Genomic DNA, 27226 nt, shown 5'->3' with positions numbered 1-27226 from the left:
TCCTAAGTTCGTAGTGATGGCAGAGATAAAACACACTTTGGGAAAACTAAGCCACACCTGGATAGTAAAAAAAAAAAAAAGCGCTTTAGGTGTGAACAGCTAAAAAAATAAAATACAGTATTTACAGGCCAATTTCTGTGTCTGGAAATAAGGGATCACGCAGCAGAATCTTGCTTAGACTGGCATTTGAGTGGGGAGAATTCTGCGATCTGTTAAAAGCTACTGCTCATCACAGATACGTTTAAACTACATGGATATTTGCTGAACAACATTACAGCTTAGGAAGGGCAACATCAACATGCAGAAGCCCAACTTTTACGTGGATGGCAGTGACAACATTACCCTAATTTACATCGATACCAGGAGAAACCACGAAAATCAATTAAATGAATCTGAGTATGTAACATACTGTGTTCACTTAAAGCCACGGGGTAATTATAGCAAGTCATAACTATCGTGTAACACACTAGTCATTAAAAAACCATGCTTTACTAACCATCTTTAGTGACAGTTGGAAAGATACAGAAGTTGTTAGGAAACTACAGGCTAAGCAGATCAAGTAGAAAAAAACCCATATCAGTGATGACCTTATGTTAAGAGCTCTACAACATACTAACAGCTACAAAAGGGGAAAAAAAAATTAATTTGTTTTTCTTCCTCTCCACCTCCATTTTGGATGTTCTGTTCCTTTCCCCTCTTCCCCCCACCAAAGAAAACCCCACAGTGAGGTTTTTTCTCAGACAAGTTCGTATTAGAAGCCAAGATCACCACCAGGCAAGACCCAGAGCAGCGAGAGCTACAACCACAGGACAGAATTAAGTCTGCATGTTTTGATTATAAATGATAGGAAATGGAAAGTTGAAGTAGGTGTGGTTTCACTCTTTCATTTTCAAACTCTTTTTCAAACAAACAATACCTACTTCTTAAGCAATAAGGATTGTATTTATTATTCAGTAATTGAGACAATACTGAAGTTAAACCAATGCCATTTTTTTTTTACACGCAGGCATGGCCAGCACGTTCGATGAATTTGGAACAGAAATAACTCTGGTTTGTGTTCTTCTACTGGAATTGTTAAGCTCTTTCCTGTTACTTAAGTACAGGTTTTGGAGGAACTAAACAAAAAAGCAATTTCAAAATAAGCCTGTGCAAATGGCTGCAACGCAAGGGGATGCATAATTCAGATCCGTGTTTCATTCCTGTCATAAATATGAACGAAGGGTGATGCGTAACTTTTACTAACCAGCATTAAAACAGCAGCCAACCCTCTCTTTCTCACCGAGGTAAGATGTAACTACCTGCACAGGCTCATAAAACTCTCCACATAGAGCTGACAAGGCCAAAACCAGGAACGGCCATGCAAGAAGGCATTTATAGCAGCGGCACAGTCCTCAGCGTACGCTGCAGGGAAAGCTAGTAACTGCCAAACTAAAATCTGTTTACTTCAATGTTTTGCTTTTAAATGCAAACAGGATGCTCTCGTGTGACCTTACCTATCCAAGTCATCTTCCCCAACTAAAATAGGGGGGAGCGGAAGCGGAGGCAACGTTGAAGTTTTCAGGTGTGGGATAGCAGCCGTCACAGACACTTGTGTTTTTGTAGCGACTTGGACAGAGGACTGAGAGTTCACCTGAGAGGATAAAGTAGACGTCCTTGGGTGGGAGGAGGATGGCAAAGACGTTGGGGCTGAAGAAGGGACCTGAACGGGAGTCAGTTGGGATGGTGGCAAAGGTGGAACAGCAGGTGACGGAGGCAAAGGCGGCAACGGCGGGGTGGGAGGTGGCGGCGTGGTTGTCGGCAGAGGCGGAGGAGGTGATTTTATTGAGGGTAGTGGGGGTGGAATCTCCTTCTCTGCTGTGTCTGTCTCTTTTGGAGATAGGAGGTCCTCTACCGCTGCTACAGGCTTCAAGTCTTTTGTTCCCGTCTGTTTCGAATCTCTAACTGGAACAGGATGTTTCCTCTCAGAGTTCTCCTCTGCCTTGATTTTTGTTGTCTCTGCAGGGGCTTTAGTCTCTGCATTCGTATACAGTAAATTAACTAACTCTGTATCTGAAGATGATTTTTCAGATTTAACAGTTTTGATGGCCTTTTTAGATTCTGTTCCAGACTCCTTAAGTTCAGCTAAGCTGTTCTCCTTTCTAGAGAGGAAAACAGGTGAGCCCTTTGCCTCCTTCCCATCCACCTTGGCTGCAGCTGCTGCCGCTGCCGCTCGCTCCTTTTTCTTCCTGCTGAGTTCTGCCCCCAGGCTGGAGTTCAGCGGTAGCCTTGTCGGTGAGATACTGGAATGGCGACTGCGTGACCCAGACCTCTGCTTTTTACTGTGAGATGATGAGTGTCTTGAATACCCAGGACTCCGGCTTCGGGACTTCACAGACTTCCTGTGGAGAGAACGGGGAGAAGGTAAGTGAAACGAAGCATCTCTCAGCCTCTGAGCTACTCACCAACATCAACATAATCTGGATCCATTATTTGCCAACTAAGTTCAGAGAGTCCGTAACACCTGTCAGGAGAGACTAAAGCTACTGAAACGAGTTTATTGACTAAAGCAGTTCAAGTTTCAGGTCATCATCCAGCCTTCCAATGTCAGGACTACCCTCACTATCACACTGTTAAGACAAAAACGAGGGATCAAGATTGGACAAGCCTCAAGGTAAAGACAAGATCACAGAGGCACGCACTGAACAGAAGACTTCAGTTGAGAGCATGAGCTGGCAGTTTACGAATCTTTCACAGTAATTATGTACAACTTTAAAGGAAACAACGGATGAAATATGACTGCCCTCATGGGAATGCTGCCTCAGGAAACATCTCACTTCAAGCTAATTTTTCCCCCTGGTTCCTTTACTATCATCAGAACTCAAATTTGCATATTGTGATTGAGGAGAAGAAAAAAAAAAAAAAACAACAGGAATCTTAATTCTGTTTGAGGTATGTCCAGAGGGTCTCAGCCTTCCTCTACAATAAACAGGCTCTAAATTAGGTATCTATGCAGAAATAAAAAAAAAACCACACTGAAAATCTGTGTCGTGATACAAGCAACAAGCAAGGCAGGAAACACCCCCCACCGTCAGGGAACACACCGCGAGCTCGGGGTGAACCTAGTCAGGAGACAGTAACCACCACAGGCTCACCGGAGACTGGCGTGGAAACAAGATAAAAAATAAAATGGAACTGGAAACTGGTACTTCCAGTGTCCACATCAAAATAACTGACAAGACTGAACTGTTTCCTCCACTTGAGGGGGAACTAGGACTTTGCAGGTTATGAGACAGCGTCCTGTAACTGCACGTGTGGTGGGCTCTGATGGGCGCTCAGCTGGGTGAGCCAACAGGAAAATGAGAAATTTTGAGATCAGACCCTATGAATAGTACAAGAGAAAATAAGCTCAAAGTTTATATTTTTATTCCGTGATTTATTACTCGGAACATATCTCGTTTTGAAAATACGGAATTCTCTCAAAACACAGTTCCACAGAAGGTATAAACACACCTAACAGCAAGCAGGTTTATACACAGCAGCTGCCGGCTCGCTTGCAACCGTACTCAGACACAACTAACAGCAAGGTCTAAACTGTTTATAGTGCTACACAAATGAATATTATCCTGAGACAACAAACATTTGGAAAACAAACTGGGTAACTGAGACAGACCAATGCAAAGTTCCTGGCTAGACCCCACCAGCACCTTCAAGAGTTGTGACCCTGCCCTGGAGGTGAAGGGTCTCGCTGCACAGTGGTGTGGAGTTCACCTGAACCCTCTCCCCTTGCTACTCCAAGCACAAGCATCCTGCCCTCACACGAGTAAGTACAACCCCAAACCTCACGCTAACAGCGGCCAAAGAACACCACGGCCGTAGGTAGTCCTTACCTTTAGACTTGCAAAATAAATAGACAACCAGAAGGAGGAAAAAAAAAATAAATAGTGAAGTCACTCAACTATTTTCCTCTTTAACACACCGTTCTGCGATGGGAATGCTGCCTCAGGATTGTCTCTTTTTCCAAGGTTTCTGCTTAATGAATGAATGGTTTCAGATGCAGTTCACCGTTGGGGTAACAGTTCACCTGCCACATCCCAGCACAAAGCTGCCAGGAGCTGAAAAAGCCGTTACGTTTTCACTGTGCTCAAAGACATTTACAGGCAAAGGAAAACATTCCTAATGAATCCTGTAGGATGTAGTTTACTGCAACCACAAATAGTTTTGGGGTTAGCATTCCCTACTGCAGTTCTTTCAGGATTGATTGTTTAAGATGTTGTGATACTCCGTTTCCTGCTCCCTGTCTCCCATCCTCCCCTGTGACGAGCGCCCAACAGTTACTCCGACTCAACTGGTTGCAGAGCAACATTTCAACAAGATCACTCAGCCGATCTGCTATCAAGTAAACCTCTCCAAAAGTCTAGTTTTACCTTATTTTTAATAGTGCAGCCACTAAAGCCACCTGCACGGACACAAGTGAGGGAAAGGTGACTCTGGAGGAAGCGGTGGGGCGTGCAGACAGGACCCCTTCCTGCTGCTGCGGAAGGAGCTGCACCGCAGACCCAGCACTTCCGCGGGCTGGGGGCGACTCCCCGACCTTCCACCAGCAAACGGACGCGCTCCTCTGTTCCACCAGGACTAAACCCCCTTATTCCCCCTCCCGGTAGTCTTCACCGCTCCACAGGCACCACTCACGCTTTTTCTCTTCAGCTGTCTAATGATAATTACCTACAGTTATTATACAAAGAGCTGTTGTTTCTGAGCCCATTTTCCAGCTTGGTGTTTACGGCTTCTTTGTCAGACCTGAAAAAGGCGCCGCATCCAGAAGCTTGTCTGCTTTCCCAGCTCTATCAACACAACCAGTAACAGACCACTCTACCACAAATCTCACCTCCAACAGCCCCAACAGCACTACGGCACTTGCTGAGGGGCAGTCGCCCACAGCAACCCTTGCTTTTATCACTGCTGAATATCTCCAAAAAGATGCAACCAGACAGAAGATGGACAGGCAGATTTTGCTTTTTGAAGATATTCTTCCCATCCTCCGGAATGATCTTTTTGTGGCTTTACCTGCAGCCAGTTCATTAGCACTTTTACTCCTTTCACCCTTAATGTGTGTTAAGGGAACGCTCTACAGCTTGCTTACCTTGCTAAGATTATCAGAGATGGGGGCAACTCTGGCACACAGGCAGTTCTTTTTTGGGATAAAAATGCTCTGGGGTTAAAAAAACCTTGTTGTCTCTAGCACTGGAAACTAGAAATACAAGATACTAACCATGACGACTGAACTAACATAAAGAAGTCAGAGATGATGGTTCATCTAAAAATCCAAATTAAGAAGCATTATTAGATTAATTTAACTGATACAAACAGAAGATCAGAATGGTCTTTGGAAGAGCCCTCCAGACCTCCTCATGCTGAAAACAACCACAGCTAACAGCCATTAGCAGAGGTGACCCTGACTCCTTGGCAGAACAAAGCCTCACATCTACACACTTCCCTATCGCCCACAGTACAAACTCCTGGGAACATCTACAGACATCAAAATCTTTTACCTGCTCCAAGCCACAACCGAAGTTAAGAGTAAAGTGGAAACTCCTATCTGGGAAGCCTGACTGCATACCCCGCGCTCTAATTGCTCAGGAAAGAAGCTCAAACAGAAGGCAAACGTTTCTTATTTATGAATGCCCGATGACCTTTTGCCGTGGCAAGGATCTGCGTAACAGCGGCCACTACTACAGCACGTGCACACCCTCACACTTCGCTGCTATACTTAGCACAGAGCACAACCCACCTTCAGCGAGCTGAACTCTGGAATTTCTTCTTCTAGTTTTAGCTGCAATGACAACAGTTGCTACAAGGAACGGCAAGCCACATCTGTTATTTTCCCTACTGACCAAATCATCCTCATTTCCTCCTAAATCGAGAGCAAGTTGTCTTGCACAGCCATTTGAAATGGAAACATTCTGTATTTTCTCCAATCAGCACAGCACATTGATTCAGTTTCCTAACACTGTATTTCGGACGTGAAGATTAAAGAAAACAGAGAAGGCACCAAAAAAAACCCCAACCGTATTGTCAGTCAGTGGAAATAATTCAGTGTCCCAGAAAAGCCTGCGTTACCTCCTCTGAAGAATTTAAGCCAGTCTGATGTTCGCTGCCTAAGTGAGTGTGCCAGTTAAAGACGTTTTCTCTCCCAAACTGTTCCTGCCCCTCCGCAGGAGCCAACAGAAGAGATCATGCAGTCGCTCCCAGGCTACGCTGGGGCAAAGTCAGCTGCCTCCATTTACACCCTCCTCTGCAGCAGATCAACCAAAGCTGGCTCCGGGGAAGCTGGTGAGGAAGGCTCAGCTGGCCCCCTCCCTCAGGTGAGCTCCTCAGCAGCCATCAGCAGAGGGGCAGCCCCACCTTTGGCTTCTGGGCAGACATTTGACCATGAACTTACACCAAGTGCCTCACCGTACAGGCTGCAAGCTCAGCGGAGCAAAACCAACAATGAATTACAACTTACAGTTTGCCTAATGTATGGAAAACACATTAAATTCCCTCTGTCCCTTTACTAGAATCACTTCAGGTGGATGTTTTCTGAAAGCATAATCCATATTTTTTTGTTCTGCTTTAGAAGAACATCACAGTCATTAAGTTATCTGCCCAGAAAAGAGAGTAGCAGGTTATCAATTGAAGTCAGAATTCAGTACAAGCTGAGCGTAAACAGTAAGTAAGCTTTGGAATCTATTTTGGTTTGGGGTCTAGCACTTTGTCAGTGAGGCAAAGATGTCCTCAAGGAGTTTCTTACGTGGGTATGTAAGTTCAGGGAAGCAGCACAAAGTGCTTCAAAGTTGCTCCCATAATTAAGATCAGGAAGAGATAACTGCTTGATTTCTCAAGTCAGAAGCAACTAGCCATTTACAAAAAGAGCAAGCTTCAGGTTCTCCTGGGAAGTGGAGCAACCTGGTGGGAGAAACACGCCTCTATAGATCACTCCAGTTTCCACATGGTTTCTGCCTGGTTACGGCTGAACATGGACATTTCACAGGTGCCATAATACACAATTACACCATGAAGTGTGTGCATATATATACACACACACATTTTCTACTACCATGTTCTCACTCTTCCAAAAGCATTAATTAGCAAATAACATGCAAGAGCAGTGCCACCAGGGCAAAAAGGATTGAGGGGAAGGTGAAGAAAAACATCAAGGACTATCCCTCAGAACCTCTCAGGTGTACCCAGAGAAAAGAGGGCAGAGGAGAAACAGCCTGAAGGAAATTTTCACTATGTAAAATCACAGTGGAGTAAGTAGATTTTACGTAACAGCTTCCAAAAACCCAACACACCTCTCTCACGGCAAGGACAAAGGCACTATTTCAAGCCCACTATGGAAGATGGTATCCCTGAAGTAATGAGAAGAGCTCTAGTAACAAAGGCCAAATTCCAAAAGCCCCGAGTTGGGAACTGCTGATCACATAAATGCGCTCTGGAGGCAGCCTCTTCGCTCGCAGCTCCTGTTTGGAGCAGAGGATGCAGTACAGCTAACACAGCACAGAGCATTTCTATAGCGATTACATTCCAGGTCACATCTTAATTGCCATGGAGCTACAACCAAAGCTCCACAGCACCCGTGGTGACAACTGGAAACTCACTTAACATAAGCTGAAGCTAGAAAAAAAAAGAATCAACATTAGACTATGTGTTCGTGCATGTAACAGGACGATTAACAAACATCTGAAATAAAACACGCAGAACTACCTTCAAATAATAGTTTCCTTCTGTAGCAAGGTTACTGACCAAAGAAAAAAAATGAGAAAGTTATAGTTAAGCCAGAATACAGCTGGTTCCTACTTGCCCTTCCAGAATGCCCCGATTTCAGAATGGAAGCAAGAAACTCTAGTACTGAGAAAAGCAAGTTTAGGGCAGGAAGGTGGAGTTTACATGTGGTCATCTAATTCAAGGGAAGAGAAAAGACAAGTCAGTTCAGAAAGAGCAAAATACACTCAAAACAAGCCACCCTCCCGAAAATTGTGATCAAGCTCCCACACGTAGTAAACAGGTAAAGGCTTCCAGAGATAGGTGAAAACATTCTCCCTGGCTGAACTTCCTGCCAGGGAAGCGCCTTAGATCCCACACCAGGAGCTGAACGGCTCCGTCTCCCTTCAGAGCACAACCCTCCCCAGGAGCCTCGGCCCTTCTGCGGGGGCCACCTCCAGAGGTGGGTGTAATTTAATCCCAGGAGCTCATTCAGCCCTCGGCCGCGCTGCTGAGAACCAACATGGACGCTGCCCTCCGCCAGTCAGGGAGGTGCCTCCCAAAGCGCGAACACCATTTTAAAGTGAATTGCCACCAACCCAACCAAAGCGATTCCACACAAATCGCTCTGCAGCCCAGTCAGGCAGCCAGTGACCTGGGCCCCACCGAGATGAGGAATGGGGTTAACCCCTCCCATGCCCAGAGCCACCCCAACCACCCCCAGCCACCTCCCCGTTCCCCAGGGCAAGGAAAGCCACGTGGAGAGCACGCACCTGGCGATGGGGCTTCGGCTCACAGACCGCTTGGCGGCAAAAGGGCTGCTGGAGCGGCGTCGGCCGTAAGGGCTCGGTGACCTCCCGCTGTACGAGCCGCTGCCTCTCTCGTAGCTCGAGGAGCGTCTCCTGTTGTAGGGGCTTATGGACCTCTGCCGCCGGCTGTAAGGGCTGGGAGAGCGCGTGTTCGACTGGTAAGCCACGGGCTCCTTGTAGGGTGGGCTGATGGACTGCCGGCGCGAGGAGCCGCCGGGGCTCTTCCTGTAGGGATCGTAGTTACTGGATGTGTGAGAGCGGGGAGGGCTGAGATCATACTCCTGGATGTAGGAGGCTCCTGAGGGGCTGTCGTCCAATTTAGGGCTGTCGGACCATTTTCTGTGAGGACTTCTGGACTTCCGCTTCGGACTGTCAATTGTTTTGTAACTTTTTGGAGCATCCCTTTTCCGATGGCTTTTACTGCGCTCTTTGTGGCTGGACTTGAGCTCCCGATCCTTCCTGGATTTCTCCTTGTGCGCTTTGGCTGACCGGGACTCCTTGTTGCTACTCTTTGAGGACAGTGACTTGGGGTGCTCCTCGCTTTCGAGGAGCCTCTTGGAGGAGCCCGATATTCTCTCCTTGGTGGACCCGGACCTGCTGGATGCCTCCAGGCTCTTTTCTAACTTCCTCTCTTTTTCCGCCTGTTTGCTCTTCATCAGCTCACGAATGCGTTTGTGCTGGTGGTGCCGGTGCTTCTGTATCCTCTCACTCCTGTCCGCTTTCCTTTCCTCGTTCTCCCTCCTGTCCAGCTTGAGGGCCACATCATCCGAGAAGGTATCCGAATCCGAACTGATGTCATCGTACTCCACCAGCGGCTTGATCATCGCGCCCAAGGGTGCTGCTGCCTCCTGGGCTGCCAGCGGTGACTCCTTGGAGTGCCTGGACTTATGCCTCTTGTGCCTGGAGGCCAGCCGGTGCCTCTCCTTGCTGTTCGAACTCCCGCTGCCAGGCGCGTGTTGCGAGGACCCCCCGCCGCCCCCATCCTTCTTGCCCCCATGTCTCTCCGGATTTGGCATTCCTCCTCCACTGTGCTCGAGAGAGGGGAGGGGGGCAATCCTCCAAAACCCCCAAACTTCAAACTTCCTCCGCGCCCGCTCCTCGCACCATTCACCCCGGCCTCAGCCCTCCCTGCCGCCAACACCCCCTCCTACATGGGGAGCGGGGCAGGGAGCGCGGCCCCGCGGCGGCTGGAGGCCCCGGAGGAGGCGGAAGGGGGGGTGGCAGCAACCGGGAGGGGAGGGGGAAGGCCACCGGCCTCACCGCCTCATCCGAGGGGCCCAGGCCCGGAGGGCAGCGCCGCCGCGGGGGCGCCCCGGGAAGGCGGGGCCTGGGCCCGCGATCCCTCCCCGCTCCCTCAGCACCGGGCGTCCGGGCCCCGCGGGCCGCCGCGCCGATCCCTCAGCCGGAAGGCCCACGGGGCACCACCGCCGCCCGCGCCCCCCCTTGCCCGGTCCAACCCGGCCCGGCCCGGCCCCGCCGCCGCCCCCCGCTCACTTCCCAAAGCGAAACGGCTCCGCGTCCAAGGGGGGCACCCGCCAACTCTCGCGAGACCCAGCCGCTTCTCGCGAGAGCGCCGCCACCCACCGCCCGCCGCTCCCGCGAGACCTCGCGCGCGGCCTCTCGCGAGAGCTGGGGCCGGTGACGCGCGGGTCAAACTTTATTGGGGCGCCGGGCGCGGACAGCGCCCGCCCCCCCCAGTCTTTAGAGAGGCGCCGCCGGCAGACACGCGCGCGCTGCCCCTCAGCCTGGCCCGGCCGGGCGCGGTTTGAAGGCCGCTGTTGAGCCGGTCTGCCCGGGAAGGAGCGCGCCCAGCGGGGCGCTGGGGCTGACCGCGGCCGGTAACGGGAAGGGGGGGAAGGCCCGGCCCGCTCTCGCCAGCCGCCGCGCTTGAGGGAGGCGGGGGGCGGAGCCTGTGGCCGCACGCCCCGCCCACTCCCCCCTCCCGCTGCGCGCGCGTGCGCTCCCGCCCTCTCGCGAGACCCGCCCGCCTCTCGCGAGACTCGCCCGCCCCTCGCGAGAGGGCGGCAGCGCAGCCGCGGCCGGAGCGATGGCGGCGGCCGCCGCCGTGTAAGGCCGGCGCGCAGCGGCCCGGCCGCGGCTTCCCCCCCACTCCCCCTCCCCGCCCTTCCTCCGCTCCCGGCCCGACGTGACGCCCGTGGCCCGCTGTGGGCCGCCCGTCCCCGCCCGCGCCATGAAGGCGGCGCCAGCCGGCGCTGAGGGTGAGTTGCCGCCGGAGGGGCGCGGCTGGCGCTCGGGCTTCCCGCCGGCCCCCGGAGAAGACGGGGTGGGGGCGGGCCCCGGCGTCGCCGAGCTGGGGCTGAGGTGCCTCTCCCCGAAAGGCGGCTGCGGGCCGACGGGGGGGTGAGGATCCCGCGGCCGGTGGCACCGTGCCGGGGTTTCTCCGGCGCCGTGACTGGCTCCCCCGGCCGGGGCTTGGGGCTTCGTGCCGGCTGCGGAGCGGTTCCATTTTTGAGGGAAATAAAGGCGAATATCCTCGTGATGCTCTTAACTTTGCTGAGATCTAGCAGAACTCTCCCTGCCCCTGGACTTAACGCGTTCTTATGGATGTACATAAATACCTGGAGGGAGGGGGTAAAGCAGAGGGAGCCCGGCGCAGTTCAGGGCAGAACTGGAGGCCACGGGCCCAAACGGAAAGTCAGGAGCCTCCACCTGAGCATCAGGAAACACTTTTTCACTCTGAGGGTGCCCAGAGAGGTGGTGATGTCCAAAATCCATCTGGACAGGGCCCAGGACAACCTGCTTGGGCAGGGGCTTGGACCAGGTGACATCCAGCCTCAACCACTCTGTGATTCTAACGTAGCTGAGAGGTATAAAGTGTCTGAAAAATGTCTGGCAAACATTTATTTCTTACACTTGGATTTGGTGGGGTCCGCACTGGGTTTATAAAGCGTACATGCATCAGTAATGGAAACAAACCCTTGACGTTTTGCGATGAGGGCTTCCAGCGTTGCATGTGGCAGTTAAAATGTCGTAGACATCTGTTTGCCTTGGCCCCACTAGTGCCAGTGACAGGATTAATTTTGGCAGTGATGTCCGCTGAGATTTTTTACAAATGCAAGTGTAGAAAAAGCTGTCTCTTGGTAAAAAATGACAGAATTGTAGTAGTCCTGAAACCTGAGTTCTCTCTGCGCCTGTGTCCAGCTAGATAGTAGAGAAAAAATGAACCATTTAATCCTGGAACTTTTTTAGCCAAACTGTCCAACACTAGGTTTTTTGCTTAGTCACTGATCCTGTATCCCTCCTTTTCTCTCATCAGAGAGATATTATTCATAACATTGGAACTTTCTAAACTCTACAGAAATGAGCTTGTAGGACCACAGGTCTGGGGGATATGAGAAGTGTTTTGTAAAGGCTGAGTAGGTTCCAGGCTGGTAGAGATCCGTGGCCCCTCCAGTCATCCACTGCTTCATTGTCTCACGGTGGACGGAGCCGTGCCCGGGCTCTGGAGCAGCACCGAGGAGACACCAGCCCGCGGGTTTCAAGCCCGGTGAGGGAGGAGTGTGTCTGATCAGAGAATTTGTGACAACTGGCAATTGGACTGATTTGGTTGAGGTTTTCGGTGGTGGAAGAGTCTTAAAATCTTTGTTGTACAAGAGGTTGGAGAGTGGGAAGAGTGAACAGTGAAGGGGAATCTAGGAAATGAAATTTAACCTCGCTTCTTTAACACAACGTTTTCTACTCTCTCTATTTCCTCTCCCGGGGAAGCTTCATCTTTAGACCATGCTGTTGTATCTTCAAACGGTGCCCTGATAAATTCCTGTCATGCCAGAACTTAATCTGATGGGGCCACATCGTTCACAGTCCGTGCAGAACAGGAGCTGGGCTTTTCCCAGCGGGCCCGTAGGCGTTTTATGGTCCTTTAGGTTTTGATAGCTTGTGATGTATCCTTAATGTTTGCTTAGCCTTAAGGTCTAGGTCACAGGGGTAAATCAGCAGTAAATCGTGTTTAGCTTAAAGGCAGAAAGTGTTTCTATTACAACAGCCAAGCTGTTTTATTTATACAACTTCAAATATTGTCTCGTTCTCTTTTCTGAATATTCCTCTGTCTTACAGAAACGGAGAAGCTGAATAAGATGAGTACCCTCTTAGAAAGACTTCACGCAAAGTACAACCAAAACAGACCATGGACAGAAACCATGAAGTTAGTCCGTCAAGTCATGGTGAGAATTGTTGGGATCTCCACAGGAGGGTTTCTGAAGTTTCTGTAGTAATAATTTTGCTGTCGGTTTGTTAGATCTCCTCAAAGAGGAGAACCTTTTGTTCAGGCCTTGCCTTCCTCCTGGGCCAGCGTGGCTGAGGCGTGCCAGTTCTCACAGCCCGCAGCGCGCAGGGGAGGGAGCGATGTCCGTACCCTTCCTGTCTGATGGGCCTTTGCCTTCCCCAATTCCAGCCTCCCCCTCTGCGGCCCAGTTGATACAGGGCAGCTGTCAGTTCAGCGCCAGGAAAAGGCTCAAACTTGGGGTTTCAGCCGGTGCTGAGAAGCCCAAACCGTTCTGCCACTTGCTCTTTCAGGATGTTGTGTTTTGTAACGCCACTTGCTCCCTGTTCAGTGATATTCAAAACTCTGTGTTGGCTTAGTCAAACGCGGGTTTGAAATGCTGGTCTCTGGGTGGGGGGAAGGAGGAGCAGAAGGCAGGGGAGAGCTACATCAAAGGCTTCTGTATATATTGTGGTGTTAAAAATTTGTCTGTCTCGTTATTATATAACTCTTGGCTTCTGCCTATTAAAAAGTCGCTACAGTTGGTTCTTCCAGATGAGCAAGTTGCTTAAAAGAAAATAAATAAATTCCAGGCCTGCCTTTGTTACCTGCTTCCAAACCAGATACTGTTCTCCTACAGGAATCAAAGTGAGGATGTAATTTTGGGATGAAATCTAATCTGCTTTTAATTACCTAAATAAACTTCACTTGACTGAGCAAATGTTGCAATAATTCCCTCTTACTGAGTGATACAGAAAAAGGATGTTTTTCCTTCTTTCTGACTAAGGAAAAGCGAGTTGTGATGAACTCTGGGGGGCACCAACACCTGGTGAGCTGTTTGGAGACTTTGCAGAAAGCGTTAAAAGGTTGGTACATTCGGCGCCTGCGCTTTACGAACTGCGTCACAGCGATACGCTGTGGAGATCCTCCAGATCGTAAAAGCAAGCAGGGTTCTTGCTAGTGCATTTCACTGCCTTCCTAGCAGATCTGTGCTCTCGTTTACACAAGCACGTGTGTCTCGGTGCCAGGCAGCACCACTCGAGATTGCCCGTGTTACTGTTGTAAATGCCCACACCTGAATTCCACTTGTGGAAGAAAATCCGTCCTCTCTTTGCAGTTCTGAGAACGTTTGGTTTTCTCTATTCAAATTGTTCTGCCTGTGTTTCGAGAACAGATAATGTGTATAGTTGCACATGTGAAGGTGTGAGCAGACATGGGAGGGAGTAACTACTTGAGATTGGTTTTAATGCTGACGTCTTACGCCTGGGGAAATGTCGAATCATTTCACTAAGGCTTGTTTTTTGCTCTCTCCATCCAGTATCTTCTCTGCCTGCCATGACAGATCGCTTGGAGTCTATAGCCAGACAAAATGGGTAGGTCCTCTCCTTTATTTTATGGCAAAGGCTTTTCCTGTTTATCTGTACACGTCGTAATCTCGCTGCTGGTTTGATTATTTTTTGTGCGCATCTCAGAGCAATTTTTGTTTTGTTTTGTTTGTAAGCCTCGGATCTCACCTTAGTGCGAATGGCACCGAATGTTACATCACTTCAGACATGTTCTATGTGGAAGTGCAGTTAGATCCTACAGGGCTGCTGTGTGATGTCAAGGTGGCTCACCATGGAGAAAACCCTGTGGTATGTATTACTGACAAAGATGAGGGTAATGCCTTCGTGTCTTTGGAACTGCATTTTGGGTCCCTTTTGTTTGAGCAGAGGAAATGGATTATATTGAATGTTCCCCCAGACGCAGCGTTACACCTTTGCTGCTTGTTCTAGCGGAAGGTGAAAGCCTCCACGGAGCAGTCTGTTCTCGTGGGTTAATCTGATCGATAGTGTGTGCAAGGACCCTTCTTCTGATGGTCTCTCTTTTTCTCTGAGTGGTTTTATAACTGAGGAAGTTATCACTGTGTTTCTGAGAACTTTATTTCTGGAGGGAAATTAGTCTTACAAAACTTAGATCTGTGAATGGAAAATACTGAAACGTGGAATGCTGAAAGAAAATGGCTTTGCTTCCCTTCTGCACATGTGTGAGAGTTTGAACTTGCTGTTTCCATTGGCCTAGCCACTCTGCTGAAAACAGGCCATTTTTAATATCTCTCTATAAGATTGTAGGTTTTCAACCTAAGGGTTCCCAATTTTAAAAGTTTATCTCAAATCGGTTGTTTAAGAGGAAAGAGTATTGCTTGAATTTGTCCCAGAGGGGGTTGAGGAGCAGAACTAGAACCATAGCAATGTGTAGTTGTGAGCATTGTGTTGCTGCTTCTGAAAAGCTGATGCTCAGGAATTTTACTGTCCTAATATTTTACAGTTGCTGTGCTGCACAAAGACTGAAATTGCTGCATTCGACATTGATATCCTTGTATGTTCTTTCCTTTTCAGAGTTGTCCAGAATTGGTACAGCATCTGAGGTGAGCAACAAGAGTTGTTTGTAGCATTTTCTGACAGGCTTCCCTTTGCAGTATTGATCTGAGGCTATTTTATGTCTGGAAATGCAAAATGTTTCATAACTGTTCCTTCCCCACAAAGTCTCTACTTCTCCAGGGGATTTTCTGCCCTTGGTTCAGATACTTCTGATTCTGACTGCTGTGTGTACATGCTGTCTTGGAGGCCACAGCACAACATTCATCAGAATCATTAAAGCTGGATCATTTAAAGAACATGTTTTGTAGCTTTCATGTAGCAAAAGTCTTTTGCTAAGTGACTTACTGTCTGTATTAATAGAGTTGTTTAAAACAAAACCTTATCTGCTACGAATCTGAATGCATGTTGCTTTTTCTCCCTCTTCCTTTCAGAGAGAAAAATTTTGATGAATTTTCTAAGCATCTAAGGGGGCTTGTGAACCTGTATAAGTTGCCAGGAGATAAGTAAGTCTAGACTATGTATTATATGTATTTACAGCCACATATATAAAATTAACAAATCCACAAGCCTTTCGTTCTGTGCTTAAATTTTCTTTGTGTGTGATCCTACTGACTTCATCAGCATGGCTCGCATGTGCACGTGGTGGGTAGGGAGGATCTGACGTGAAGTGGGAATGCAGAATGAAAAGTTATAATCTCTAAATGCTCAATCTGGTGGCAAGTGCTGCAGCGTGTCAGCCGGCAGTTCTGTGAGCTGGATTTCATTGCACAGTTCCTTTCAGTTTTTCTTATATTGTTTTGTGGTTTGTTTTTTTTCCCCAGCAAACTTAAAACTAAAATGTACTTGGCTCTGCAGTCCTTAGAGCTGGATCTCTCAAAAATGGCGGGGATGTATTGGTAAGGATGTCTGTGGGGTTTGTGGGTTTCTGGTGTTGGTTTGTTTTTACTTAATAACGCTGCATCCTGTTGGCAGATGCAGGTCCTGCCGAGTATCGTATAGCCGGGAAGTGTCACACTGGTGCCTCTCTAGTCTGACATTATTGCTAAGAAGTGCAATGCTGAGGCTATAAAAGGCCTGTGCTAGCAGGGGAATGATATATATGTCTCTAGAGAGAAACATTGCTTGGAGCTTTCTGAGCAATTCCTTTTTAACTGCAGAATTCAATTGGTAGAAAGTTTGTAACTAGATGGATTAGTGGTAACATGTTTGTGCTGGTTTTGGCTGGGATAGAAAGAAATTGGTACAGTAAGAAATTGAGAAACATTTGACCATTTTTCACTGCAGTAGATTCAGTGGATAAACCCTCCGTGCTGTAGAGAGTAAAGTAGCTTTTGTTTTGCCTATAACAGTGTGAAGTTTAAGATCGCTACCTCTGTGTGACCGAGAAGTGTGTATATTGAGCCAAAATCTTAGACTGCCATCAGCACATGAATTTTGGCTTCAGGTGTGACTCCGGCTTGTTACAGAGCTGTGATTGCCTCTCTTGCAGGCAAGCCACCAATGCAAATCCCCTCGACAAGATTCTTCATGGCAGTGTTGGCTATCTCACCCCCCGGAGTGGAGGTATCTTTGATTAATACTTGAAAAGAATAAAAATTACATTGTTCAGGGTCGCCGTTACGGATGTTAGTTTCATGTTAACTGATGGCAGTAACGGAGGGGGAGTAAAAGAGGGACAAGGTGGTTGAGTATTTGTAAGTCCCACGTGATCCAGAAAGGCACCTTTTCGTCACAAAGCCACACACGGTAGTTCTACGACAGGTGGCCGTGTCTGTGTCTCACAGCAGAGCAACAGTTCTCTCAAGGTGCACTAGCAGCTCTGCACAGCACGTGCTGTGTTCCAGTGCAAATGTGACGTGGTGACAGGGGTTAATAATAATCGGGTTAACTTGTGTGGTCGGGACGCCTGTTCAGAAGCTTCTCTCCTGCAGGTCTCCTGATGAATCTCAAGTATTATGTCTCGCCCTATGATTTATTTGAAGATGGCACCGGAGCCTCTGTTATTTTGCACGAGAACAATGGTAGGTCAGCTTGAGAAGCTGGTGTGGGCTACTACTGCTTGAAGGAGAGAAGAAAGCAGAATTCCAAGTGTAGCTCCTCTCTGCTGTCACCCTGTAATACAGGAAAATCGTAGGTTGACTTAGAGAGGACGCGGGTTCAATGAGCCCAGGTGTAAGTGCTGGCTCGGTCGCCCATCTCGAACCCTGGGGCTGTGCTGGGGTTTGAACTGGGCGGCTCCCGCAGGCGGTGGGGTGACAGTCTCCAGACAGAGCCTTTTTCCGTAGGGTGAATTTCATTGTTAAAATGGGATTTATCTTATTGGGGGAATATTTGTGTCTCTGACATCTTACTGGAAGATTATTTCTTCTGCATGTACACAGATGCTGTCTCTCGCTAAAACGACAAAACCAAGCACTAATTAAAACTGAGACTGGTCTCAGGAAAGAAGAGGGTGAAATTGTCCAAAATCATTATTTGTTTTGCTTCGTAAAGAGCATATTACAAACTTACAAATGTATTTGGAATATATTTTCAGAATTATGCAATTGGTCTACCTTGCCAGAGAAACGTAGAGCATTGGGTAGCGTAACTAGTTTGGCCGTAGTCCATTTAGTGGTGAAGGTGGACGCTGAAAACTGCCTTGTGGAGAAAGTGAGATATTTCCACCGCAGCGATATTTAATTCCTAAAGCTCGCATTGTTTTTTTTCCCATCGGCCTATTTGTTTTCTTTTCTTGCCTCCTCTTGCAGTTCCTCGCTCTTTGGGTATGAATGTGTCAGTCACAGTGGAGGGGACCATGGCTATGTACAAACTTCCAATCGCGCCTCTGATCATGGGCTCGCACCCGGTGGACAGCAAAGGGTGAGCGAGGGACGCGCCGGCCGGGCCTTCTCTAGATGCAGGTTGAGTCCCCTCTCGAAGCCAGAGTGGGGACGTGACTGTGTAATGTCATGGCATTATATAAAGCATTTATGTGCTGTCTTTAAGCCAAGAAATAGTGTTTCAGGCATGTGACGTGCTTTTGAGGAGTGTCTTTAACAAGGTGTAACAATCTGCTTGTGTTTGAGCAACCATGAAGTTGTACAGAGTGATGCCCTGCATCTAATAAGATCCTGTGTTACCCCAATATTGCAGAACTCCGTCTTTCTCATCAATCACCAGTGCCAACAGTGTGGACTTACCAGCTTGTTTCTTCCTGAAATTCCCTCGTCCCATTCCAGTATCTCGAGCTTTCATCCAGAAACTTCAGGGCTGCACAGGTGGGTTGCAGATCGGTCAGATACTCCCTAGATTTTTGTTAAGAAACTGCTGCTAATTTTTAAAGTGTGCCAGAAAAGTTGCTCAAGGTTTTGTGCTATTTTCAGTAAAGCTCTTACTACGCCTTCTCTGCCCCACCATCTCTTTCCGGCTCCCCGGTGCCATCGTTCTGTGCCCTCCTCTTCCCTCAGGTATTCCATTGTTCGACACGCCACCAACGTTTGTGCCCTTGTATGAGTTGATCACACAGTTTGAGTTATCCAAGGAGGCTGATCCTCTACCTTTAAACCACAATATGCGCTTCTATGCAGTAAGTACGTGGTTACAACCAGGGCGTTACGCTTGTAGATGAGCAGTTGGGGTTTTTTGTCTGTTTTGGGTATCTTTTGAGTAGGATAAAGGAAAACGGTACAGCATTTATTCATAGACAAAAGCTGTGCTACCCAAGGATTAGAGTTCAGGTGCAGACATGACCACAGTAATTAGGAAAGTTAGGTAATGAAAAATCCATTGGTGTTGAAGTGCAGCTGCAGGAGTGACAGCAGAGGTATCGGACTGCACCTTCCTGAGTTCTGTCCCTTCCTCTTGTTCGAGCTGTAGGGTGTGGCTGAATCACATCGCTTTGGGAGAAATCCTGGTTCTTAAATTTGTCAGTAACAGGTCTCCTGCTGCCTTCAGAGGATTTCTCTTCCCCTCAGAAGGGGTGCCACACCATATGAAACTGGTTTAGTGGGGACAGTGAATACTGTTTGGCAGTACTACTTCTGAGGAGTGTTTTGCTTGTTCAGATTGGAAGGAAAGCGTCTTTGTTGTTTGCTGTTTTCAGCCGGAAAGGTGGCTTGGCATCACTTGGATCTGGGGCCTGCTCTTTCCTTCCTAGATGTCTGTTGTTGCCTTGTACCCAGCAGGAATTGGAGTAAAGCAGAAATTGTTTGTCAGGCTCTTCCAGGACAGCAGCACTGTTACTTTCTGAACAAAGATGCTCCTCTCCCAGATGGACGAAGTCTTCAAGGAACTCTGATTAGTAAAATCGCCTTCCAGCACCCTGGACGGGTTCCGCTCATCCTCAGTTTGATCAGACATCAGGTGGCTTACAACACACTGATCGGCAGCTGTGTCAAGCGAACAGTTTTAAAAGAAGGTGGGTACTGCATCACATGTGGAGAATAAGAAACCCTGGGTAATTTTCCCAGGTGTAGCAATAAGAAATGAGGCCTATGCTGCTTTCCATTTTTTCCCCCCCCCTTTTTTTTTTTTATTTCCTTCTATATGAGGGTGTTGAGCTGGTGCCTCTGGTTCATCCCCCGTGTTCCCTAATTTAACAGTTCCCATGTCTTTCAGATTCTCCTGGGATCCTGCAGTTTGAAGTTTGTCCTCTCTCTGACTCCTGTTTTAGTGTATCCTTTCAGCATCCTGTGAATGACTCCCTGGTGTGTGGTAAGTGGACTCGGTAAAAGCGTGAGCGTGTTTATGGGAAGGAAGGCAGGGTGTTCTTCCACTGGTACCAGGAGTTTGATCTCTTCCAAACACCTTCTCTCTTTTAGTGGTGATGGATGTGCAAGACTCGACTCACGTGAACTGTAAGCTGTACAAAGGGCTGTCTGATGCTCTTATCTGTACAGATGATTTCATTGCCAAAGTTGTTCAGAGGTAAGCTGGATTTTTTTGTGCCGCCCTCACTCCAGATCATACAGGTGAACTCAGTGTCTATCTCCTATTTATCCCGGCGGTTTTGGAGCCGTTCTGTCTGTGGGTGAGTTTTGGCAGTGGTTATTTGGAAGAGAGGAAAGTTTGGAGCCCCACTGGAAATTCCATTCCAGACGTTCAACCACAGCCACTTATTTTTGAGCACGTGTCCGAGGTGCCACCCTGGTCCTGCCTTCTGTAAGCACTTGCTTTCTAAGTCTTGTGAAATGTGGAAGAGCTCCCCTGCAGTTTGTCATTTGCACAGGCCTTTTACCAAGGTTTCTCCGCCCCAGCCACCATTCAGAACACAGCACAGTGTTAACAGGGCACAGCACAGACGGTTTTGAGTGAGAATAGCTATTTTTTCTTTCAGAACATTATCGGCTTGCCCTTGAGTAGAACGTGGCACTATCATTGATTTTTACAGCGTTGCAGGAAATCGGGTTTGCCAAGCTCAGGCAAAGGTGTTTTCTGGCAGAATCAGAGTAACAACCCAGATTGTTGTCCTGTGCTTTAACTACAAGATCGTGATCTGTCAGCTATTAGAGTTAATTGATTGATTAATTCTCCCTTTGTGATTGCAGGGCAATGCCTAAAGGCACAGTTGTCTCGTGATGGGATAAGTGTAAATACAGGCAGAACAGGAGGGCATTTCCAGTGCCCGGACCTGTTGCTCTCCTGTGCCCAAGAGCCTTACTGCTTGCCTTATGTCTGATGAAGCTGTTAAAACGTCTTCGGCGAGCGTTGCCACAGGGCAGCAAAATGCACGCTAGCCCCTTTGTCTGGTGTCTTGCAGGTGTATGTCCATTCCTGTCACCATGAGAGCAATTCGCAGAAAAGCAGAAACAATTCAAGCAGACACGCCGGCCTTGTCCCTCATTGCAGAGACAGTAGAAGATATGGTGAAGAAAAACCTTCCCCCAGCCAGCAGCCCAGGGTATGGCATGACCACAGGCAGCAACCCAATGAGTGGTACCACTACCCCGACCAACACTTTTCCTGGGGGGCCCATCACTACTTTGTTTAACATGAGCATAAGCATGAAAGAGAGGCATGACTCGGTGGGCCATGGGGAGGACTTCAGCAAAGTGTCTCAGAACCCTATTCTCACTAGTTTGTTGCAGATCACAGGGAATGTGGGCTCTACCATTGGCTCAAGTCCAACCCCTCCCCACCACACCCCACCACCAGTATCCTCACCAGCAAGCAACACCAAGAACCACCCCATGCTCATGAACCTTCTTAAAGAGAATGCCCCTCAGGATTTCTCCACTCTGTACGGGAGCAGCCCTCTCGAAAGGCAGAACTCTTCCTCTGGCTCCCCCAGAATGGAAATGGGCCCTGGGGGGAATAAACAAAAGAAAAAAAAATCCCGCATGCCGGCCGACAAGCCCAAGCATCAGACTGAGGACGATTTCCAGAGGGAGCTCTTTTCAATGGATGTTGACTCCCAGAATCCCATTTTTGATGTCAACATGACTGCAGATACCCTGGACACCCCCCACATTACTCCAGCACCCAGTCAGTGCAGCACTCCTCCTACCACCTACCCCCAGCCTATACCTCACTCACAGCCCAGTATTCAGAGAATGGTTCGACTGTCTAGTTCGGACAGCATCGGAGCCGATGTCACCGATATCCTTTCAGATATAGCAGAGGAGGCTTCCAAGCTCCCCACCACTAACGAGGACTGTCCACCCATCGGAACTCCTGTCAGAGACTCTTCTAGTTCAGGACATTCACAAAGTGCCCTCTTTGACCCCGATGTTTTCCAGACGAACAATAGTGAGAACCCGTACACGGATCCAGCAGACCTGATAGCAGATGCTGCTGTGAGCCCCAACAGTGATTCTTCAAACCATTTTTTTCCAGATGGAGTAGATTTCAACCCTGACTTGCTGAACAGTCAGAGCCAGAGTGGCTTTGGGGAGGAATACTTTGATGAGAGTAGTCAGAGTGGAGACACTGATGATTTCAAGGGCTACACATCCCAGGCTCTACCTCCTTTGGGGGTGCAAGTCTTGGGGGCTGATGGGGGGGAAAATAAATTTAAGGGGAGCAATCAGTCCGATACAGTAGACTTTAGTATTATTGCAGCTGCAAGCAAAGCACTGGGGTCCTCTGACATCATGGAGCATCACAGTGGAGGTCAGAGCCCTTTACTGAATACAGGGGATTTAGGAAAAGAAAAGTCTCAGAAACGGGTAAAGGAAGGCAACGGTTCTGGAAGTAACATGGCAGGTCCCGGGATGGATGGGAAGCCAGGGAAGCGCAGCCGGACGCCGTCCAGCGATGGCAAAAGTAAAGAGAAACTTCCAAAGCGGAAGAAGCAGGAGACAGACGGGAAGTCACCGTCGCACAGTTCATCAAACAGGCCCTTCACGCCACCAGCAAGCACAGGTGGGTCCAAATCTCCTGGGAGTTCAGGCAGATCTCAGACTCCTCCCGGTGTAGCTACTCCTCCTATTCCAAAAATAACCATTCAGATCCCCAAAGGAACAGTGACTGTTGGCAAACCGTCTTCGCATGGCCAGTACACAAGTAGTGGCTCTGTCACCTCCTCCAGCAGCAAAAGCCATCATAGCCATTCTTCCTCCTCCTCCTCTTCTTCCTCCTCTTCAACCTCAGGCAAAATTAAAAGCAGCAAGTCAGAAGGGTCTTCTGGCTCAAAGATGAGCAGCAGCCTCTACTCAAGCCAAGGCGGCTCGAGTTCGGGTCAGTCCAAGAGCTCGGCTCAGTCGGTGGGAAAACCCGGATCCTCCCCCATCACCAAACACGGCCTCAGCAGCGGTTCTGGAAGTACCAAGATGAAACCTCAAGGAAAGCCATCGTCGCTTATGAACCCTTCCATGAGTAAACCAAACATCTCTCCGTCTCATTCGAGACCCTCGGGAGGTTCTGACAAGCTTGCTTCTCCCATGAAACCTGTCCCAGGTACTCCGCCGTCATCTAAAGCAAAGTCACCGATCAGTTCAGGGTCCGGAGGCTCCCATATGTCTGGGACCGGATCAAGCTCAAGTATGAAATCGTCTTCAGGAATGGGATCCTCTGGGTCTATGTCACAGAAACCGCCTCCGTCATCAAATTCTTCAACGGCATCTTCCTCTTCCTTTTCATCTAGCGGGTCTTCCATGTCTTCATCTCAAAACCAGCATGGAAGTTCCAAAGGCAAGTCTCCGAGCAGAAACAAGAAGCCATCTCTGACTGCAGTCATAGACAAACTCAAACACGGGGTTGTCACTAGCGGGCCTGGTGGAGACGACCCAATGGATGGACAGATGGGGCCAAGTTCCAATTCCTCAAGCCATACGATGTCCTCCAAGCACAATATGTCCGGAGGCGAGTTCCAGGGCAAACGTGAGAAGAGTGACAAAGAGAAATCTAAAGTCTCTGTTTCTGGAGGATCCGTTGACTCTTCCAAGAAGACTTCAGATTCCAAAAATGTTGGAAGCACTGGAGTGGCCAAAATTATCATCAGCAAACATGATGGTGGTTCCCCTAGCATTAAAGCCAAAGTAACTTTGCAGAAACCTGGGGAAGGAGGTGGGGATAGCCTGAGGCCTCAGATGGCTTCTTCCAAAAGCTATGGGTCCCCTCTAATCAGTGGGTCCACTCCAAAACACGAACGCTGCTCTCCCAGCCACAGCAAGTCACCAGCATACACTCCCCAAAACATCGACAGCGAGAGTGAGTCGGGCTCTTCCATAGCAGAGAAATCCTACCAGAACAGCCCCAGCTCTGACGATGGCATTAGGCCCTTGCCTGAATATAGCTCAGAAAAACACAAGAAGCACAAAAAAGAGAAGAAAAAAGTGAAAGACAAAGACCGGGACAGAGATCGGGATCGGGATAAAGACCGAGACAAGAAGAAATCTCACAGCATGAAGCCAGAGAGCTGGTCCAAGTCCCCAATTTCAGCCGACCAGTCTCTGTCCATGGCCAGCAGCGCCATCCTTTCGGCTGAGCGGCCGTCCCGGGCCAGCCCGGAGTTTCTGATCGGGGAAGAAGATGATGATCTCATGGATGTTGCTCTGATTGGCAATTAATTTTCTTAGTGTCTTGAAAAGATGAGCTGTACGCAGGACCTGCGGGTTCTAGAGATTGAAAGAAAGGAACCGTCCGTTGCAAACCTGCCACGCTGATTTTTATGGGGTGTGTTTGAAGAGGAAAAAACAGTATTTCCGAGGATCTCCAAAGTCTGAACAGAAAGTGTGAGTGCCAGCAGCTCGTTCGGCACACCAGGGTCCTGACTGTGGCCTTTCTCCTGCCGACACTTACCCTCCTTCTTAATTTATAAGTATTAGCAGCCCCATTAGTTAATGGGTGTAAAGCTGAGTGTGTGTGTAAGTGTGGGAGCAGCCCCCAGACCGGTGCAAACAACACGGGTTACCCTGGGAGAGTCCGAGCTCCTCTGCCCTTCCTCCCATTCAGAATAAGTTGCTTTAGTACTTAGGAAGTTTTAAACTAATTATTTTAGGGCATGTTTTAGGATTGGGTTTTATTCTTTTTAAAAGGGTGGTTGGAAGCAAACAAAAAATCTTTTTTCATTTATTTTTGTGGCATTTCTTCATCGATGAAGGTGTGGTGCTGGGGAACTTCAGCTTCCCCTGACCCGAGCTGCTCTGCAGAGTCGGGCACCGTGTTGTGATGGGTGTCAGCAGCTGGTGCCAGGTCGCCGCGGTGAAGGATTGCGAGTTTACGTTTGACTTCCCTTTCATTTTGGCTATTTATTTATGTCCACATCGGAATGCCCTGTGCTGCTTGTCTTCACATGATCCCCTTTAATTGTGTGATGCAGAGCCCAGAGGGGCGTGGGAATTTGGGTAGAGCCCATGGATTTGGGCAGCTCTGCACACGTGCAGCCACTGTAGCTTTGGTGAAATTGGTGAAATTCTGGCGTGTGTTGGAGCAAATCTGAGTTGGAAAGGGACTCCGGTGTCTTCATCTGAGCGTTGCTTCCTCGGAAGCCTGGCAAACAGAGCTTCCCCAGAACCCCCTGGTGCTGCATTTGTAAAGCGACGGACTGTAATCCGCACGCGTGCCAGTCCTGCGAACACTTTAGAGCCAGGCTTAACTTCTCCACGACGAATACTTCCATTAGTGTCGCTCGAACAGCTCGTGTGCATTCACGGTTTGAAAACGGGCCTCGTTTTCTCGGTCTGTTCCTGTTGCTGAGCCCTTCAGGGTTTCATTGGGGTTTTTGATTTTTTTTCTTTTAACTTCAGCGTGCTGCTCAGATAGTCGTCGTGGCGATGCAGACAGGCATCGCCTTCTCTCTCTGGGGGGTGTTAGCCTGGCAGAGTGAGTCAGCCGTGCCCTGGTGTCAGCACTGACACTGCTGGAAAAACAGCCCCTGACTGGTGCATCTGGGATAAGAGTTGCAGCAGAAGCAGCTTTCCGCTTTTGGCTGGAATTAAGAGCATGACTCAGGCATCCTCTGTGGTCTTATCTTGTGGCCCCTGAAGGAAAAGAGACTCAGGAGAGTGTTTTATTTTTAAAAGCAGTTAAACCTGATTCACTGAAGAGGAATGTGGGAAACCAAGAGTTCTGTGAACACATCTTTTGAATTACGTACCGAGCAGAATCCCGCTCCCGTTGGATTTTGCTCTTGATTCCCAAAGGCCAGGATTTCCCCCGTGGGAATGAGATGATTCTCCATGTTTGGGGATGCAGTCTGAAAAAACGTCAAGTATTTAAGTTGCTTTTAAACCAGAGGGATTTCCAGTCCTGCTTACGGTCCAACCCCAGCGATACCCCAGGCAAGCCGGTTCTGTTCCGGCTCGTTCCAAGCCGTAGCGAGGCCGATGCCTTTTCAGTAGGGTGGCAACTATTCAGTTAATTACAGGGATTTTTCGCCTCTTCCTCCTGCCTTTGGTTTAATTCCAGGGCTCCTGCAGATGTGACTTTCTCCAAAGCCCCCCCAGGCTCTGGGGAGCTCTCCCTTGTATTTTCCACCCTTCACCCTTTGCGTACCGTAGCTTCCCGCTCACCATCTTCATGTGCTGAGATAACGGGAAAATCGTAAATAAAGTCTGAACCTGGAGCAAATGAAGTTATCTTACGCAGCATCGGAATCGTTTGGCTGTGGGGTGTCTGTGAAGAGGATGTAAGAAACACACCACCGGATGAATTTATCTGGAGACCCTGCGACAGCGGCTGCATCCCGGCGATGACGCCTGTTCAGACTCCGGCAGGTTGTCATCTGGTTTCCTTCTGCCCCTCTTTTTTTTTTTTTTTTTTTTAAGTGGTTTTCTTTCACAAAAGCCCTTTGATCCGTTGGGGGTTGTGTGAGGCACAACCAGCCTTCAGAAAGAAGCGTGCTTGAATCAGGGCTGGGGGGTTGACGGGACGGATTGCTGGACTTGTCACGAAGCAGAGTCGTGTTTTACTGGTATGAAACAGTAAAAATCGGAAGGAAATACAGTTCGGCTTCATAATTAACACAAAAATGAATTTTAATGGAACGAGCTGCACACGTTTCCTCTCTGCTCACCCAAGACCAAAGTTCAATATCCTAAATTTCTCCTGCAGAAACAGAGGGAACAGCCTCACCGCGGCCGCCGGAGCCGCCGCACCCAGGCCGCAGGGCAACACTTTTAAAGCTTTTCGCCCCGTTTTGGTGAACTGTCCCCTTTTCCCTTTGTGTGATATAAATCATGTGAGAGAGAGAGACCGGAGCCGGGCGCGGGCCGTGCAACGCCTCCGTCGCTGAGCTGAGAGCCGAGGGACGCGACTGCGCCGACGTTTGACCTGTTAATGCTTGGTCTCTGACAAATGTTTTATTTTTAAAATATTTTTGCTTATCCTCGATGATTATTTTACATCTTTCAGTATTGGAAAGATAAAAAGGTGTAAACAAAATAAAAGCCAAACCTTTTAATCTCAGGTGGTGAAGTGTACATGGAGATTAAAAGAAAATGGTTCTTTCCTAAATGGTGGTGATGTAAATACCTGTCTGGAAATTTGCGTTTTTTGTAAATAATCCCGGCTCCTTTTGCATTCTTTTTGGACGTAGAGTGTACTTTCAACTTTTTTGGAAATATGGCAAAGAACACGTTTATTTACATGCAAATAAATCTCTTTGGTACAAAGCTCTCGGGTCTCTGGAAGCGGCGGGGGGGGGGGGGGGGGGGAGGTGGCGATCCCTGCCACGCTCGATTTTCCCGCGGGAA

The 27226-nt window shown here is 48.7% G+C and overlaps 2 protein-coding genes across 7 annotated transcripts in view; one reads left to right on the top strand and one right to left on the bottom strand.

Moving 5' to 3' along the window:
* The window catches only part of CDK12 (cyclin dependent kinase 12), a 30044-nt gene extending 20068 nt beyond the window's left edge, over positions 1-9976 (bottom strand). For 2 of the 4 annotated variants that reach the window (XM_074849781.1, XM_074849782.1), the window contains exons 1-2: positions 8496-9975; positions 1494-2378 (exon numbers count right to left, since the gene is read on the bottom strand). In XM_074849781.1, the coding sequence (XP_074705882.1) occupies positions 1494-2378; positions 8496-9547 (1937 nt within the window). In that variant the 5' untranslated portion in view covers positions 9548-9975. Of the gene's footprint in view, positions 1-1493; positions 2379-8495 lie in introns of all 4 variants that reach the window. The other 2 variants (XM_074849783.1, XM_074849784.1) reach the window with 2 other exon arrangements.
* Positions 9977-10245: 269 nt separating this feature from the next.
* On the top strand, positions 10246-27145 carry MED1 (mediator complex subunit 1). Of its 3 annotated transcripts, XM_074849778.1 has the most exons (17): positions 10246-10750; positions 12606-12712; positions 13538-13616; positions 14069-14123; positions 14252-14384; positions 15129-15157; positions 15542-15613; positions 15932-16006; positions 16600-16673; positions 17042-17131; positions 17861-17972; positions 18246-18370; positions 18560-18678; positions 19308-19509; positions 19710-19805; positions 19913-20018; positions 20851-27145. In XM_074849778.1, exons 1-17 carry the CDS (start codon positions 10723-10725, stop codon positions 24098-24100), a joined length of 4752 nt encoding a protein of 1583 aa, XP_074705879.1. In that variant the 5' UTR covers positions 10246-10722; the 3' UTR covers positions 24101-27145. The 3 variants fall into 3 exon arrangements, with proteins under 3 accessions (XP_074705879.1, XP_074705880.1, XP_074705881.1); XM_074849779.1 differs by lacking the exon at positions 13538-13616; XM_074849780.1 differs by lacking the exons at positions 10246-10750; positions 12606-12712; positions 13538-13616; positions 14069-14123 and having other exon boundaries at positions 14300-14384; positions 15058-15157.
* Positions 27146-27226: the final 81 nt, after the last annotated feature.

This window comes from Strix aluco, chromosome 24 (genome assembly GCF_031877795.1).
Source record: "Strix aluco isolate bStrAlu1 chromosome 24, bStrAlu1.hap1, whole genome shotgun sequence".
Classification (NCBI taxonomy): Eukaryota; Metazoa; Chordata; class Aves; order Strigiformes; family Strigidae; genus Strix; species Strix aluco.
The sequence above is the reverse complement of the archived record's forward strand: the minus strand, read 5'-3'. Positions and strand labels throughout refer to the sequence as shown.

Coding starts and splice junctions, on each gene's coding strand:
- MED1 (XM_074849778.1), top strand. CDS start 10,723: ATGAAGGCGGCGCCAGCCGGCGCTGAGG. Junction 12,713..13,537: donor AGTTAGTCCGTCAAGTCATG/GTGAGAATTGTT, acceptor TTTCTGACTAAG/GAAAAGCGAGTTGTGATGAA. Junction 16,674..17,041: donor TCTCACCCCCCGGAGTGGAG/GTATCTTTGATT, acceptor TCTCTCCTGCAG/GTCTCCTGATGAATCTCAAG.